The sequence below is a fragment of the Mya arenaria genome, chromosome 11, assembly GCF_026914265.1.
Source record: "Mya arenaria isolate MELC-2E11 chromosome 11, ASM2691426v1".
In the NCBI taxonomy this organism is placed as follows: domain Eukaryota; kingdom Metazoa; phylum Mollusca; class Bivalvia; order Myida; family Myidae; genus Mya; species Mya arenaria.
This window is the reverse complement of record NC_069132.1, coordinates 28,827,104-28,846,694: the sequence shown is the minus strand read 5'-3', so window position 1 is coordinate 28,846,694 and position 19,591 is coordinate 28,827,104. Positions and strand designations below refer to the sequence as shown.

Below are 19,591 nucleotides of genomic sequence, written 5' to 3'. Positions count from 1 at the left end.
CTGCTAAAGTTGAAATTATTGGTGTTTTTATTGAACGTGATGAACACAATGATCGTTCAATGTTTATTTTAACTATATTTCTTGTATTGTGTGTCACTTGTTGATTGTCTGTTTGACTGTAACCTTTAATCCTTGTACCATGTATCTATAAAACAAGGCTGAAGCTCGGATATCGCCTGTAGTCTACATTGCTTTATTGCGACACCAATAATACTTTGGAAGCTACAACAGTAAACAACCATGAGAACCCATATGACAATATTTCAGACAGTTCTTAATTTTCAAAAACAAATCATTCCATGATTCCAAAGGAACAGAAAATAATAAAACAAAAACTACACTGTGTTCAAAATGTGACGTCATCCTTCTCTCATACAGAACGTTAACGCGAGCCTTATCATTTTCATTTATTTCATTATCGCGTCGGCTTAACATTTAATGTTATTGCACATTTTGTTTTAATTTCAGTTACCCTGGAAATTGTTTTGCTCTGTATTGGCGTTGTAACTCTGTGTGGGATAATTGGGGTGTTTCTGCTCAGGTATGTTTACATTATATTTCTTACAAGTCAAATGCTTCAAGTAAACATGTTTTAGACAATCCGGCTGTAATGTTATTAAACTGTTTCAAACAAATCTACTGAGACATACGTTCACGCAAGCACTTCTACTCGGGTCTTATGTTTTAGCATCAGAACCATACGGAAGAGAACTCAAAAGAAAGAGACAGCATTTTCAGATTGACATTCATCTGTTAACCATCAGAACATCTCATTCACAGCAAAAATAGTAACAATGTTTTGTTTGTCATTGACATACATCCCTGAAACCAATATGGCAGCACATGCCTTCTAAATTGTGTTCCACATATAGAATGCGTTTAAAGGATATGTTGCAATTGAAAATATACAAGAAAACGATAAAGAAGAAGACTTTGCTTAACCGGGTTTTAAACCTATAACAAACAGTAAATGTGACGCCACTATTTTGTTTCAGACATTACCTGTACGAGCAAAAGCTGGCCAAACTACTTTGGAAAGTGGATTTCAAGGATATTGCTCCTCTTGTCGACTCGCCGGACGATGCTTTCATGCCACCGATTTTGAAAAAGGTATCTAGACAATACTTTTATGAACAATTTATGCCCATTGAAATGTGTACAATGTTTCATAACAAATCATTAAACATGCATGGTATCAAATGATTGTATTTGTTTCCATCTTGTACAATATTCTCGGCCACATGGGTCTATGACCTACTGGTTGATAAATGTTCTGTTCTTTCCAGTGTTAACTGCAACACTTTGTATTAATATTATTACCGCAAACTGGCATAATTCCTCATTTACCAATTACTGTCAATTTACAAAGGCATAGAAATAAAACAACAACCTAAATTTTGACAATCTGATAATAAAGTTATTCTCAAATTTCAGCGGAAGCGGTCAAAAGGTCATCCCTTTAAGAACATATTTTCCTTCGACAACGAGTCAGAAAAGACGAATCTCCTTGCGGAATCCAAACACGAGCGCTCTACCGGCAGTGACACCTTTAAGAAATGCCTCGTGGGAACGTATAGGGGCACTGTTGTGTCAATCAAACACGTCACAAAAAAGAACGTGGAAATAGACCGTGACCTGAAGAAGCAACTACAATTACGAAAGGAGCTCAACCATGACAATATAGCACGATTCATTGGCGCATGCGTGGAGACGCCACATGTATACATTCTAACACAGTTCTGTCAGAGAGGGAGCCTCCAAGTAAGATGCACGCGTTTTAAACACTTGTTATAATGTAATGTATATATACATGAAAACATAAAGCTATAACTTATAGAGTGAGACATCTTTAATAATAGTATATCAAACAATATGGGTTTCTTCATAACAATAAAATTGAATTTACTGAATTAGGATTGAATGATATAAGTCTTGTTCTCTCTCATTAAACTTGCTCAACGTCTTGCATAAGGTAAATCTTCTTTTTATCTTTAATAAAAGGCCTTAACATACGAACACAATTTGAAAAATGATTTTTGTCTCTTTTTCACTTATGATAATGCTAATCCATACTTTAATTTCAGGATATACTTCTGAATGAAGACTTTAGCCTGGATGAAATGTTCATATCCTCCCTGGTTTCCGATTTAATAAAGGTAACGTTATATCCGTATAATGGTTTATTACATGGAAGGCATATATAGGATTAGCGCGACGTCATTTAATGAACAATATACTGAGTTACAAATATCGGCTATTATTTTGTACAGACATAAGTTCTCGACTACATTTCTTTAAGGATGAAATCCCAATTGCAGAAGATACTGCTAATTTTTAATCGAAATGAACACTTACGTAAAATGTAAATCAACGTATTGATCGCATTTCTTCTTGTGTTTATAGTGTATGAACCCTGTTGGGCAAGCGAGCAAGTAACCAAAATGCGATCAATCCTTAAATACAACAAAATTTAGAATTCGTATATAAAATTGAAGGTTGTTGTTCTTTATGATCCTATTAAAACGTTAACTTTCTTCTGTCGTTTCCAGGCTATGGTCTTTATTCACGAAAGTGAAATAAGTTTCCATGGTAATCTAAAATCCAGCAACTGTCTGGTCGATTCCCGCTGGGTGCTCATGGTGTCTGATTTTGGACTTCACAAACTGGTCAATGAACGATCTGGCAGTGGCACAGACCTCAACAAATATTTTCAAAGTATTCTAATTTTGATATGTACATGTATACTTGGTTTGCACTTTATGTACATGGTGCTATCAGAGAAAAATAGCTTTTACCTATAATTATAAGTATTTGCTATTTTCGATTTTATGCATTTGCTTGGATCATTATTTTGCTTCGTATTGAAGACATTTTTTTATATAAATTACCTGACTGTCAATTCTCGGTTGGCCTCCATCAACATTACAAATGAGACCATTTTAAACTATTGTGTAATAATGTGTGTTAACAGAACTGCTATGGCGAGCCCCGGAACTTCTGGGCAGCTCCAGCAGGGACACAGTGGGTTCACAGAAGGGAGATGTCTACGCTTTCGCATTTATACTGTATGAGATGCTAGGACGGAAGGGACCTTGGGGAGATTGTGAAATTTCTAACAAAGGTATAAGGATTTTAAATACGTCAACGCAAATGTATAGATGTATTCAAAACTAAAAAGCACCGAGTTGGAGCTTTTAATAGCACAATATAGTCATACCTTAATCACTTATTCAAAAACAACTGTATACAAAAAAAGACTTTTAAACACACCTATCAGTGTACATGCATTTGTTATGTTCCATATCAGGCGCTAATATAACGTTCATTTGTGACGTCATCATCGAAAATGTGTTTTGTGAAGACATTCACGTTGAAAACAAAGACAATTTTGACCATGAGATAGGATAACAAAACAAACTTAATCTTTAAAAGTAGATTAAAGAACACTTTAGAAAATAATACTGTGTAAAAAGTTATGATTGCCTGCTGACGATGATCGAAATCTCGCTAAAATGAAAACGTCCCTTTTCCTCTAAAAACTCCTCTAAAAACTCATTTACAAAAGTGTTTTCTGAATGTGTTCACTATTACGTCGCATCACGTTTCTGTTTACGCTTTAACCACGTGGTATATATACCGTGTTAACGAAGCTTTTTTAAGTGGGAGTGGGAGTTTTCTACTCGTGTAGAAGACTATTGTCCGCCTCTAACCTGAGAGGTTGAGGGTTCAATCACCACCAGGGTTACTTCTAATGGAGACACCAGACTGGTTTCTACGCAGGAAACGGCTTAATTTACAATCCAGCTTTAAAATATTATAAACTAAAATAACATTGTTTATTATTGATAATTATGATGCCATTTTCTGTAGCAAAAAGTTGAACATTTAAAAGTATGTGATACATTTCCAGAGATCATTGAGATGTTGAAAACTGAAAATCCCTCCTTTCGCCCTGACGTATCAGCGTTGCCGTGTGAAAGTAACGTTATTGAATGTATAAAGGACTGCTGGACCACGGATCCTGACCAGAGACCTCACTTGAAGGACATCAAAGGAAGACTGAAAAATATGCTTCAGGGAGTGTAAGCATACAATATCGAACCATTAGGGAGGTTGAGAAACAAGACTTGTACGTTACAAATAGGTAGACTTGTACCACATGCACATACATGGATGGCGTAGTGTACCACATGCGCATATATCGATGACGTAGTTAACCACATGCGCATACATGGATGACGTAGTGTACCACATGCGCATACAGGGATGACGTAGTGTACTACATGTACATATATCGATGACGTAGTGTACCACATGCGCATACATGGATGACGTAGTGTACCACATGCGCATACATGGATGACGTAGTGTACTACATGTACATATATCGATGACGTAGTGTACCACATGCGCATACATGGATGACGTAGTGTACCACATGCGCATACATGGATGACGTAGTGTATCATATGCGCATACATGGATGACGTAGTGTTACACTTGCGCATACATGGATGACGTAGTGTACCACATGCACATACATAGATGACGTAGTGTACCACATGCACATACAAGGATGACGTAGTGTACCACATGCACATACATGGATGACGTAGTGTACCAAATGCACATACATGTATGACGTAGTGTACAACATGCACATACATGGATGACGTAGTGTACCACATGCACATACATGGATGACGTAGTGTACCACATGCACATACATGGATGACGTAGTGTACCACATGGATGACATAAAGAATCACATGCACATACAAGGATGACGTAGTTCACCACATGCACATACATGGATGACGTAGTATACCACATGGATGACATAAAGAATCACATGCACATACAAGGATGACGTAGTGTACTACATGCACATACATCGATGACATACTGTAACACATACACATATATGGATGACGAAGCGTACCGCATGCACATACATGGATGACGTAGTGTCGCCCATGCACATACATGGATGACGTAGTGTACCACATGCACATACATGGATGACGTAGTGTACCACATGCACATACATGGATGACGTAGTGTACCACATGGATGACAAAAAGAATCACATGCACATACAAGGATGACGTAGTTCACCACATGCACATACATGGATGACGTAGTATACCACATGGATGACATAAAGAATCACATGCACATACAAGGATGACGTAGTGTACTACATGCACATACATCGATGACATACTGTAACACATACACATATATGGATGACGAAGCGTACCGCATGCACATACATGGATGACGTAGTGTCGCCCATGCACATACATGGATGACGTAGTGTACTACATGCACATTTATCAATGACGTAATGTACCGCATACATGGATGATGAAGTGTATCACATGCACATACATGGATGACGTAGTATAGCACATGTACTACATGCACATACATCGATGACATAATGTAACACATACACATGCATGGGTGATAAGGTGTACTGCATGCACATACATGGATGACGGACGTAGTCTACCACATGTACATACATGGATGACGTAGTGTCGCACATGCACATACATGGATGACGTAGTCTACTACATGCACATACATCAATGACGTAATGTACCACATACATGGATGATGAAGTGTATCACATGCATATACATCGATGACGTAGTGTACCACATGCGCATACATCGATGATGGACGAAGTGTACCACATGCACATACATGGATGACGTAGTATAGCACATACATGGATGACGTAATCTACCACATGCACATGCATGGATGACGTAATGTACCACATACATGTATGATGAAGTGTATCACATGCACATACATCGATGACGTAGTGTACCACATGTACATACATCGATGATGGACGTAGGGTACCACATGCACATACATGGATGACGTACTATAGCACATGCACAAACATCGATGACTTAATCTACCACATACACATGCATGGATGACGAAGTGTACCGCATATACATACATGTAAGACGTAGTGTACCACATGTACATACATCGATGACGACGGACGTCATGTACCTCATACACATACATGGATGACGTAGTGTACCACATGTACATACATCGATGACGACGGACGTCATGTACCTCATGCACATACATGGATGACGTAGTGTACGACATGCACATACCTAGATGACGTAGTGTACCACATGCACATACATGGATGACGTTGTGCACAAAAAGTAGACTTACACGTACCCGTATGAGTAGTGTTTTGCAACCTCCCTTTTGAATCCATACAGTATACTAGTATATTATTACAGAAGAGAATAACGTTTATTTCGCTTTAAGCAGTTCGCATAATATAAACAAAAAATCAGTCAAAACTGGCTCTTGATCATTGGTAAAGTGTATCGTATGCATATAAACCTTATATTGGCCACAATGAGGAGTGCTTGTTATGCAAATATTTATTTTTACAAAGTTCACGATACAAATTGTTTGACTAGTCAGCGGTTCAAAACTTACTTGAAATGCAAGACACTATCTCTGTTTTCTTAATTTGACACAATATTCGTTTATCTAAGTCATATCAAGCACACATTGATTGAAAACAGGCATCATCATGAAGTATTTTATTTTTAATGATTTTATTTCTATGTTAAACATAATCGCTTATAAACGTTATCAAGGTTACTCGCCTATATATTAGTCTGAAACATTTGCATTGCCTTCGAAGTTTGAAGAAACGACTGTTTTCTCTAGATGAAGACATATTACTATTAGAATGGCCATTGACACACATTGTTATATGTAATACGTTACGGTAATGCTTAGATACACGTCATTTGTGTATAAATTGTTAAAAGGCGGAAAACTCCTCCGCATTCGATGATGACTTTATTGAGATGTATTGTTTGGAAGGAAATATTGTGTCTGTAAAATAGATAAATATTGTTTGGAATGCTTCCGGAATAATAAAAACATCCGCATCAACGATCAGTACAGATGTTCCGTTTAACCCTGTAATAGTTTGTTATAACAGTTTTTATAAGTAAATGTACTATCTATTTCCAGCAAATCAAATATATTTGACAACATGCTGGATATGATGGAGAAGTATGCCAATAACCTGGAAAGTCTTGTCGCTGAAAGGACTGAGCTACTCTCCGAGGAGAAGAAAATGACAGAGAACCTTCTTCTGAGAATGCTCCCGAGGCGAGTAATACTCTTCCGCTTCAGATGGATTAGAGTGGCTATTTATTTTATGATCATTTTTGTTCAATGACAAATTAAATTCGGGCATTATTCGTATAGAGTTGTCATTTTACTGTTTTAACTTCGTACGACGTGGAAATGCATTTGCTGTTAAAGTATAACATACTAACTAATACTCTCTCCAAAATATATTTTATGATAATAAACTTAAAAGAGTTTGACCATTGCGCGAGTTCGGTATTGACTTCATAGACAAAGGATCTGGCTATTAACATCTGACTTCGACTCTGGCAATATGTGTTCGTTCCGAGTTAAAAATAACGAAAAAGAGGGCCGTTTGAATGATTTGAACACGTCATACTTGCTCATGTATTCCATTCGTCGCCTTGTCAAATTTACAAAAGCTGAAACCTGTTTTAGAAAACAACCTTCATTTTCAGCCAATTAAAATGCAGATAGGCAATCATTAAGTAATATGCTTAATCAAAAAGAATTTGAACCTTCGCGGGTGTTTAAAGGTCCGCCTACTGCTACTCACTTTATACGCAGATTTAGCGTTGATAATTTGTCAATGAGATAGTATCCTAAGACAGTTAGATGACCATAAAGTAATAGTTTAATGATTAAGAATGGGTAAAGTTAGCGTATTGAACGAGCCCTTCTAAAATGGTACTTCATGTCATCTAACTATTACTTATAATTCTATTTTCAGATTCGTTGCGGAGAAATTAAAGAAAGGTGAACCAGTAGCGCCCGAGATGTACGATTCTGTGTCCATCTATTTCTCGGACATTGTTGGCTTTACCTCTTTGTCAGCGGAGAGCACTCCGATGGAGGTATGCATCATTTGTACCTTGATATACCGGACTGTGATGTGACCGGTCATTTGTACCGTGATATACCGGACTGTGATGTGACCGGTCATTTGTACCGTAAAATACCGGACTGTGATGTGACCGGTCATTTGTACCGTGATAAACTGGCCTGTGATGTGACCGGTCATTTGTAACGTGATATACCGGACTGTGATGTGACCGGAGTGCCGTCTTAAGAAATTAAATTTTTACATAATTATTCTGGTATCTCTGTCAATATCTGATATGTCTCATACATCTTAAAAAGTGCATCCGTTTCAGACGTCTCTATGTTAAAGGCGATATACACTAGTGCCGTCTATCAAAATTAAACTTCTGCATAATTATTCTTGTATCTCCGTCAGTATCTGATATATCTGATTCATCTTAAAAAAAGTCCATCCATTTTAGACATCTCTACGATTAAGGCGATTCGCACAGAGCGTTATAATTCCATACTACATTATTTCTAGGGTATCAAATTATTATCGCTAAGTGGACGATACAATTTGACAGGCGAGAGAACCCAGATCACTTCGTGAGAAACCTTATTTGGATCAATTTAATCGTAATTGATCAGAAGATTGTATTTAAATTTATGTTTTATCTAGATGTGCTTAGGCTCTTTAAAGCTGCACGCTCACAGATTGATAGTTTTTATTTAAAATTAGTTTTTGTCTTGAAATCAGCTGGTATCAATGCCTTCAATTCAGTCATTCAAGATTATTCACAATAGAACAAATATCCATTGTTTGGAAAGCTGCCGAAAAACTATTTTTTCTTAAGGCGTTAGTAACGCTTTCAGCCACAAATATCAATTTTCAAACATAAAATATAAAAAAGACCTGCGATCTTATATTTTGTTAGCAGTCTTGTATTACTGGTGTTCAGACATATCTGCAAAATTTTGCCCATTATAAGACAAAAAAAATTTTGGGTCAAAACGGTCAATCTGTGAGAGTGCAGCTTTTATATCTGGTGAAATATGTTTGCAAGTGAATTTGGCTAGTTGAATTTTACATACAGCGCATGATATTGTTATATTAAGGTTGTGTGTATGCTGAACGACCTGTACACCTGCTTTGATGCAACTGTCGAGAATTATGATGTATACAAGATAGAGACAATAGGGGACGCGTACTTTGTGGTCAGCGGGCTGCCTTTACGAAACGAGGATCTTCACGCTGGGGAAATTGCTTCAATGTCACTGCATATGCTCAGAGAAATCAAAAACTTTAAAATAAGGCACCGTCCCAATGACACATTAAAGCTTCGGATCGGCATCCACTCAGGTGAGATTCTACACTGACATTCGGAGCTCCTCGGCCATTTTTATCGAAAACAACCTCGGATGTATGCCGGTACATCAGTAGAAGTAGTTCGTTAAATTTTGAATTATATCATTAATTAAATGTAGTGTTTCAGCTTGTATTTATAGATCTAAGTTTAAATTGATTGCCAGTGCAGTGTATTATTGCAAACATAATTAAGATTCCCAAGAGGTATGTCATTAAGTTGAACAGCTGAATTGATATTACTACGCGATTTACTTGTAGCGTAAGTAAAGTGTACCCATTTCTGGCATTGTAAATCGTCCATATACATCCGGGGTTGTTTTCGATAAAAATGGCCGCGGAGTTCCGAATGTGTTCACTGACTGTTTCAGATCACTTAAATTGTCGAATGGTTTACTTCTTCCGTAATTATTTCTGGCTAGCAGCTAAGTGTTTTGATCCTTATCGTCCATGTTGAAACATTCACATTTTCGTGACGTTCACATAATGGCTTCGTCGTACCGACCATACGTTTAAATATAAATGTTGGCACTTAAACTGACGATTGGCGAGAAAAATGAGTGACAAGTACCAATTATCGTCCTCTAGTGTTATCTTAATGGACGAAAACTCCTGGCCTGTAAAACGTTCATTACAGTTATACTGATATCAGTTTTAAAACATTAGTAACAGGGGTTTTTTTAAACTGATATTATATTATCCATGTCAATATAAATGTACATTTATATATAATCGGTAGTGTGACGCTTTTTCCAAATAAACGTCGATTTCCATTTGATTTTTTATTACAAAATGTGTCTGACTTGTATGGGGTGGGGGTATTTTACCGTTTGCGTTTTATATGGGATATGTATGTATTACAAGTTTGAATCGCTATACTTCACTTTGTAATGGCTATAGAACGATATATTGTTTGTGTTCAGAATGTCCGTATTTCATGTATTGAATATCCGTACCTAGTGAGAAAAATGTCTCTGCATAATAAGAAGTAAGTCTCGAGTAATCTTAACATGGTTGGTAATCTTGCTTATGAAACATATCAATGCAACTATGATACAGAGGCGTACCTTCTCATTACCCATCACCTATGCATCCACGTTTTAGAGCTTAATTTGGCGACCTTCAAAAGGCCGTGGTACGCCCGCTCTATTTTTTTGTGGACTGTCAAAATTGGATTATCTTATGTTTTGTGTTTTTAGTGCGTCTTCAGATCGATCAACGTTTTATAAATGAACAGAAAATTTGAAAAATCCTCCATTATACCATTGACCTACACAAAAATGCGAACTTGAAGTGTATACAACCCTTTACTACTGCCACGAAATCAACAAGAAAGCCTTGGCGGGAAAATAGACTTACTGAAATATACCCTGTCATAATCGATCTACGTAAAATTTATGAACAGAAATTTCGAAAACAATCTTGATTGTCGTTGGCCCACATATAGACGCCAGCACCAAGAACGAATACAGCTGAATTATAGCCAGCACCAAGAACGAATACAGCTGAATTATAGCCAGCACCAAGAACGAATACAGCTGAATTATAGCCAGCACCAAGAACGAATACAGCTGAATTATAGCCAGCACCAAGAACGAATACAGCTGAATTATAGCCAGCACCAAGAACGAATACAGCTGAATTATAGCCAGCACCAAGAACGAATACAGCTGAATTATAGCCAGCACCAAGAACGAATACAGCTGAATTATAGCCAGCACCAAGAACGAATACAGCTGAATAATAGTTATATATCAGTGTACACTTTTTTTATCTCTTTTTACTCTTGATCTCTCAGAACCGGTATGTTGTGGTAACGCATATTTACTTTATTCAACTTATTTTCAGGACCATGTGTCGCGGGGGTGGTGGGGCTGAAAATGCCACGATACACGCTATTCGGTGATACGGTCAACACAGCGTCTAGAATGGAATCAACCGGTGTTCGTAAGTGTAACCTACGACTGTATATAGATGTCATCTAACCTGACATTCATGATAAGGACATGAAATAATCAATTCAAATATTAATGGCATGAAGCTAACCTAAAGGTTTGAGGGTTCGATTGATCAAAGGGTTCGTGGGTTCGAGCCGCAGCATGGGAACGTTCTTTTTATGTCTCAAAAAGACAATATACTGGTGTATATCCAGCAAACGGACTCGAGAGTAATTCTTATAGCATATATTCACAGCTGCCTTCACAATCGAGCGAACATAAATTAAAAAGGCATTTTAACAACATATCGGCTATACCAAGTTGATGGTATTGACCCAATTAATAATGTATGTTTGTTAGTTGGCATGCACCTTTGTAAGGGTTTTCATTTCCCAAAAAATAGTATATTCATTTTTAGGACTGTTATGTGTTTGCTTTATAACACTTTCATATTTGTTTTACTTTTTACTTTATATGTGTTATTCACATAAAAAAATCGACTTGACTTAAAAAGGACTTGTTTTTTTTCTGATCGGATAATAAAACATTATCAAACTTAACCCCAGTTATCAACCACAATAGGTGGGGATGTTTTTTCGCTGTATTCTTTTGATTAAAATCATTGGTCATGAAAGAGAATACATTGAGAATTGTTTACCACAAAGATAAACTTTGTATTTCAGGATCATGTTATTAAATCTATGCCGACTCCATTTTTGTGTTGTTGTTCTTTTCAGCTTTGAAAATTCACTGCAGCGAAACAATCACAGCCCTACTGCAAAAACTAGGCGGGTACCATTTAACAGAGAGAGGTGTCATCACTGCTAAGGTAAACCAAGATATATAAGTTTTTATGCAAGGATGTTTTCACTAGCTGATTCAGAGGGACTCACCCGGCGCGTGCTCCCCTAATATCGTCCAAGTTTGTTTGTCAATATCGGAGAAAATGTAATAAGATACGCTCAAAATGCACCATTTCTGACTTTAATAGTTAAAAATTTAATTGGGTCGTACCCACAAACCCTCCTTCCAACATTTTAAACCTTATTAATTACGGTCATAAGACAGGGGCGCTTGTCAAAAAGGTTGCACCCCTAAGTTACGCTCCCTCTAACGTCAAATTCCTGGATCCGCCCCTGGTTTACATATTTCTTTAGAAATCTTATTTTAAATGATTGGGTATCTTCTTTTTATTTCAGTGGGAATTACTTTCAATATATTCGTTGTCAATTCAAACAAACGTAACTTATTTTTGAAGGGCAAAGGCGAGATGTTGACCTACTTCCTGGACGGTGAGAATGCGACTCATCGTGAACGCAGAATCTCTCATTCCAAATTCTCACGTACAAATTCCCAAAATGTGGACAGAAACTCTAATGGTGACATTTTTGGCTCACATATTATTCACCCCAAGTATTGGCCAAATGCCTCCGGAAATTCAACCAGTGATTTGTATCTATCCCCCGTCCAATCAAGTTGTGATAGCGACAGTGTCAGAGAGAACATCACCAGTGAAGAAAAAATCAGTGATATGTTTGAAGAAGTGTTTGATTCAAGACTTCACACGGACCAAAAGGGTATGCAGATAAGCGGGTCCACAAAACATCCCCGTGCATTAAATTCCACGTACGGGTCCAACAATCCTTTTCAACTGACGAATTGCAGACAAACTGTTCAGCTAGAGAGACCTTATTCTGTGTCTGAGTTACCAAGAAACGGAGCTGAGGTATTTGAAAACGTCCCTATGAAACCCCAAATCCAAAGAAACATGTCTGTTCCAAATCATACAATGCAAGCTGAGGAAAGTGTATGAAACTGTGAAGTCATATTGGCAAAAAGTGCTTAAAATACATTTTTAAGCCATAACGTTTTTATGTCAGGACCAAGTTTCTCATTAATTAAAAGTCTGTTTAACAGCAGGAGAATAATTCTCTATTTGGATTCGAAACCGTTGTTCCTGTTCACAGGACCAAACTAATATGAAAACATACTTAGCTGCAAAGGAAGGCAAACAATTGAGCAACTAGACCCTACTTAGAACAAGCTTCTTTCAGTGGTAGTTTTAAATGCTTACAGCTTATCAAATTTTACAGGTTTTCAATGGGTCATTTGTTCATAATTTTGTTTAAGTTAACAACGCTGTTCACGTCATCGTTGTTAACTTTCAAATCATTACTGCTCTGGACGTGTCATGGATACACTTGTGATCTGCAAGATTTCTAATACGATTGGAGTCAACTGTTTCAGTCATAATTGTTTATATTTTAATTTGAGAGTACATCAGCTAATAGTTCCCGTTTAATAATCACGTTGTTAACTTTAAAACAGTTCTGAAAAATCGTCTCAAAGTTTACCCTGTCGTTCAAAAGTGCACACCGTTTTTATAAGTGAACATCTGAGATTATTATTTAACAACATTTAAATTGAGGTTTCACTCTTCTTGAATGTTTTTCTAATGTTTTCACGCATGTGATACCCGATGTAAATATATGGATATCTTTGTTAAATATTTCATACATTTATTTATTAGTTTTCATATACATTTCATTTTTTATGAATTATTGTCCATGCATTTTACATGTCAGTATGTTGGTGTTTATGTTAGCATGTAGTTTAATAAAGCGGATACAATCATTGGGTACGCATCGTGCATATCATTTATACAGTACGTATTTCTTACTTTTTGATATATTAAACTGTATTATAATATCCATCACATTCAAATTTGGTTATTTTATTGCAAAATTAGACAGTTATTGGCAAACTCAAGAAATTCTCACTTTTATTTATTTTTTCCAACATTTTACCCCCAAAATCACATTTTGCACCATGTGATTGTTTTATAATTTTAGTATGTTAAATGTGATGCCTGATTTGACACAAATCCACCAAAATAATTATGTGCATTTTTCCCCAATGTTTTTATTTTTCCTGAACTATTACTGTCAATAAGGGATCTTTAAAAACTGCAATTATCTTCCAAAGCTTTTTCGAAACATTTCTGTGTTAATATGTTCAAATGTTGAATTTCCTTTTGTTTTTGAATTGTTTATTTTGCTAACTCATAAAGGAGTCAACATTATTTTTAAACCTTTTGTTCCATTGTTTGCAATAAATTGAGTTTTTAAAAAAAAAAACACCTTCATCTCTACGCCTCTATATGTGTGCGTAAAACAGATAAGCCGAACCCTGTTGGCTCGAAATCGTTTGGCTCGAATTCCTCATTGGTTCGAACTGAATGTTAAGGACCGATTTCCTTATACTGGCCCCAATTTCTCGAAACTTCTTAAGCTTAACAGGCTTAAGTTGCTTATTTCAATTAGCCAAAATACATACTGAAAATGGATTTTGATAAATGAAAAATGGTTTATTCTGATAATCATACAGATTATTCCTACATAATTTCTAAAAATTCTTGAAGAAGAAAATATAACACATTTTATAGAACAACAAAAATAGTGAGATTAGCTTAATCCTGTTATAAGGGACTTAAGAAGTTTCGAGAAATTCGGGCCCGAACGTAAGAATTCCCGCTTTACTCGAATTTTCCGAGGCTCCACGCCGGTCCCGTGGATTTCGAGCTAACGGGGTTCAACTACATATATTGTACTGAACACTGCTTCTACAATCATGTGTGTTATGGGGTTGTAAAAGATGTTTTTTAAGAAATTAATTGACACAGGCTTTAACAGAATCAGATTCAAATTTGGTTAATATTGACCAGGGGCCATGATTGCGAACATTCTCGAGTTCAGATTCTCAAGTGGCCAAACTGTAAACCTTCATTTCATTGTAACGTTCTTCTTGTTGAGTATCGAGAAAGAACATTGCTGAATTGCATTGCTATTTGAAATTGTACAGTTATTTGCATTTACTTTCGTAAAATGAATGGAATTAAGAAAACACTTTTCTTAGCCTGAGTCTAAATCCCGACTTGAGACTGGTCGTAATAACTGGTCCATGTGGCTGAAACAAACTTTCAGGGTCCGTATCCAATAAGCATCTTAGTGAAGATTTTCAACTTAGTGAGAATTTCGTAATTTTTGACATAGCGTATTTTAAATACCCGCTACTTTTCATCAGAATTATTCATATGCATATATTGTTCAGACCATTTCCTTGCTTATTTTCATATTTTTGTTGTACAAACATTGACCGTTTTCTTAATATTCAATTTAGAAAAAAGGCTATTTTTCACTAAGTTGATTTTGTTTTACTAAGATGCTTATTGAATACGGCCCCAGAGCTTTCGTTAAGCTATATTTCTCATTACTAAGAACATTTATGTAAGAACAACGATAAACTGTGGCTTTTATTTAGATATTCTGACTCAGGGGCAGATATCTGTCGCGGGGGTTTGGGGAAGTAGCAATTATGTAATACAAATGTGTAATGTTTAGATTATCGCTGACATTAAATACATACATGCTGAAAATATAAATGTGTTTGGTTGATCTTTATGCAAATATTGAGAAAATAATTCAGTGTTTTGTTTGCTCGAAGCGTCTACGAGCATCAGTATGAACTCAAATACTAAATCTTGTCCAAATACCTACTAAAACAGATGTAAGGCTTTACTGGACAATGGTCAAATATTTAATTTCTGATTGGGAGAAATACTTTTTACATACTCTGTACATTTTATCCTAAAGAAATGCACACCTTCAAAAAATAAGATTTACCTTTTATAATTCTTTTAAACGGACATGAAATATATTTCAAACTTATATAAATTTACCAAGTCTTAGTCTAAGACCTTTCAACTAGTTTCAATTTTCATGCCTTGATTAGAACCGCCCCGATTGGTTGACCGTTCCCTTTAGATGTTACGGATTCAAACCCCGACGTCAACAACAATAATATTTGCATTCCAGACCATGCACTCGTGAAGCAATACAAACTTATGACTACATTCAAGACCATGCACTCGTGAAGCAATAAAAACTTATAACTGCAATCAAGACCATGCACTCGTGAAGCGAAGACCACTAATAACTGCATTCAAGACCATGTACTTGTAAAGCGAAGACAACTTATAACTGCATTCAAGACCATGTACTCGTGAAGCGAAGACAATTTATAACTGCATTCAAGACCATGCACTCGTGAAGCGAAGACCACTTATAACTGCATTCAAGACCATGTACTTGTAAAGCGAAGACAACTTATAACTGCATTCAAGATCATGTACTCGTAAAGCGAAGACAATTTATACCTGCATTCAAGACCATGTACTCGTGAAGCGAAGACCACTTATAACTGCATTCAGGACCATGCACTCGTGGAGCAATAAAAACTTATGACTACATTCAAGACCTTGTACTCGTAAAGCGAAGACAATTTATAACTGCATTCAAGACCATGTACTCGTGAAGCGAAGACCACTTATAACTGCATTCAAGACCATGCCCTCGTGAAGCAATAAAAACTTATGACTACATTCAAGACCTTGTACTCGTAAAGCGAAGACAATTTATAACTGCATTCAAGACCATGTACTCGTGAAGCGAAGACAACTTATGACTGCATTCAAGACCATGTACTCGTGAAGCGAAGACCACTTATAACTACATTCAAGTCCATGCACTCCTAAGACGAAGATCACTTATAACTGCACTCAAGACCATGCACTCTTGAAGCGAAGACAATTTATAACTGCATTCAAGACCATGTACTCGTGAAGCGAAGACAACTTATGACTGCATTCAAGACCATGTACTCGTGAAGCGAAGACCACTTATAACTGCATTCAAGTCCATGCACTCCTAAGACGAAGACCACTTATAACTGCACTCAAGACCATGCACTCTTGAAGCGAAGACACTAATAACTGCATTCAAGACCACGCACCCGTGAAGCGAAGACAACTTATAACTGTATTCAAGACCATGTACTCGTGAAGCGAAGACCACTTATAACTACATTCAAGTCCATGCACTCCTAAGACGAAGATCACTTATAACTGCACTCAAGACCATGCACTCTTGAAGCGAAGACAATTTATAACTGCATTCAAGACCATGTACTCGTGAAGCGAAGACAACTTATGACTGCATTCAAGACCATGTACTCGTGAAGCGAAGACCACTTATAACTGCATTCAAGTCCATGCACTCCTAAGACGAAGACCACTTATAACTGCACTCAAGACCATGCACTCTTGAAGCGAAGACACTAATAACTGCATTCAAGACCACGCACCCGTGAAGCGAAGACAACTTATAACTGTATTCAAGACCATGCACTCGTGAAGCGAAGACAACTTATAACTGCATTCAAGACCATGCACTCGTGAAGCGAAGACCACTTATAACTGCACTCAAGACCATGCACTCTTGAAGCGAAGACACTAATAACTGCATTCAAGACCATGCACCCGTGAAGCGAAGACAACTTATAACTGCATTCAAGACCATGCACTCGTGAAGCGAAGACAACTTATAACTGCATTCAAGACCATGCACTCGTGAAGCGAAGACAACTTATAACTGCATTCAAGACCATGCACCCGTGAAGCGAAGACAACTTATAACTGCATTCAAGACCATGCACCCGTGAAGCGAAGACAACTTATAACTGCATTCAAGACCATGCACCCGTGAAGCGAAGACACCTTATAACTGCATTCAAGACCATGCACTCGTGAAGCGAAGACCACTAATAACTGCATTCAAGACCATGCACTCGTGAAGCGAATACAACTTATAACTGCATTCAAGATCATGCACTCGTGAAGCGAATACAACTAATAACTGCATTCAAGACCATGCACTCGTGAAGTGAAGACAACTTATAACTGCATTCAAGACCATGCACTCTTGAAGCGAATACAACTAATAACTGCATTCAAGACCATGCACTCGTGAAGCGAATACAACTTATAACTGCATTTTAGACCATGCACTCGTGAAGCAAATACAACTTATAACTGCATTCAACACCATGTACTCGTGAAACGAGGCCATGTGCTGGTGAATTAAATTGATAAATGCATTTGATACCATGCACTTGAAGAGACAAAAGATAAATTGCATTCACGAGTATGCACTCTTAAAGATAACTGATATGTATAAAAGACCATACACTCATGATGATTACCGATATCCATTAAAGCTGCACTCTCACAGATTGGACGTTTTGACAAAAAAAAATATTGTTATTGAACGAGCCACTTTTTGCGAAAACGCATGGAAGCCAGTTATATAAGACTGCTGATAAAAAATTAGGTCGGAGATTTTTAGATTTAAGTTCAAAAATTGATGTTTTAAACATTTTTCTTAAACCGTTAGTAGCCATAAAAAAATAATTTTCGACCGGATATTTGAAAATCTGCGAACGGATTTTTCGTCAGCAATCTTTTATCATTGGTTTTCTAATATTTACGGAAAATTTTGCAATTTCAAAGACAAAATATAAAAAAATTGTCATAACGGTGAATCTGTTAGAGTGCAGCTTTAAAGACTATGCACTAGTGAAGAAATCTGATAAGTGCATTCAAGATCATTTACTCGTATAGATAGCTGATAAAAGCATTCAAGGTCATTCAATCGTGAAGATAACAGATAAAAGCATGGCAGGTCATATTCTCGTGAAGATAACAGGTAAAAGCATTCAAGGTCATTTACTCGTGAGGATAACAGATAAAAGCATTCAAGGTCATTTACTCGTGAGGATAACAGACAAAAGCATTTAAGGTCATATTCTCGTGAAGATAACAGATAAAAACATTCAATGTCATTTACTCGTGCAGATAAAAGGATTTAATGTCATTTACTCGTGAAGATAACAGATAACTGCATTCAAGGGCATACACTCGTGAAAATAACAGATAAAAGCATTCAATGTCATTTACTCGTGACGATAACAGATAAAAGCATTCAAGGTCATTTACTTGTGAAGAAATCTGATAATTGCATGCAAGGTCATTTACTCGACGTGAAGAAATCTGATAAATGCATGCAAGGTCATTTACTCGTGAAAATGACAGATAAATGCATCAAAGGTCATTTACTCGTGAAAATGACAGATAAATGCATCAAAGGTCATTTACTCGTGAAAATAACAGATAAATGCATTCAAGGTCATTTACTCGTGAAGATAACAGATAAATGCATTCAAGGTCATTTACTCGTGAAGATAACAGATAAAAGCACTCAATGTCATTTACTCGTGATAAATCTGATAAATGCATTCAATGTCATTTACTCGTGAAGATAACAGATAAATGCATTCAAGGTCATCTACTCTTGAAGATAACAGATAAATGCATTCAAGGTCATATACTCGTGAAGATAACAGATAAATGCATTCAAAGTCATTT

General features: G+C 36.6%; 1 protein-coding gene across 3 annotated transcripts in view; it reads left to right on the top strand.

Moving 5' to 3' along the window:
* LOC128208159 (guanylate cyclase 32E-like) overlaps positions 1-15,672 on the top strand; it is a 107,165-nt gene extending 91,493 nt beyond the window's left edge. For 2 of the 3 annotated variants that reach the window (XM_052911571.1, XM_052911573.1), the window contains 13 exons: positions 469-541; positions 996-1,110; positions 1,435-1,761; positions 2,085-2,156; positions 2,550-2,715; positions 2,972-3,121; positions 3,911-4,082; positions 7,045-7,185; positions 7,898-8,021; positions 9,088-9,331; positions 11,183-11,281; positions 12,009-12,100; positions 12,530-15,672. In XM_052911571.1, the coding sequence (XP_052767531.1) occupies positions 469-541; positions 996-1,110; positions 1,435-1,761; positions 2,085-2,156; positions 2,550-2,715; positions 2,972-3,121; positions 3,911-4,082; positions 7,045-7,185; positions 7,898-8,021; positions 9,088-9,331; positions 11,183-11,281; positions 12,009-12,100; positions 12,530-13,084 (2,330 nt within the window). In that variant the 3' untranslated portion in view covers positions 13,085-15,672. Of the gene's footprint in view, positions 1-468; positions 542-995; positions 1,111-1,434; positions 1,762-2,084; positions 2,157-2,549; positions 2,716-2,971; positions 3,122-3,910; positions 4,083-7,044; positions 7,186-7,897; positions 8,022-9,087; positions 9,332-11,182; positions 11,282-12,008; positions 12,101-12,470 lie in introns of all 3 variants that reach the window. The other variant, XM_052911572.1, reaches the window with a different exon arrangement.
* Positions 15,673-19,591: the final 3,919 nt, after the last annotated feature.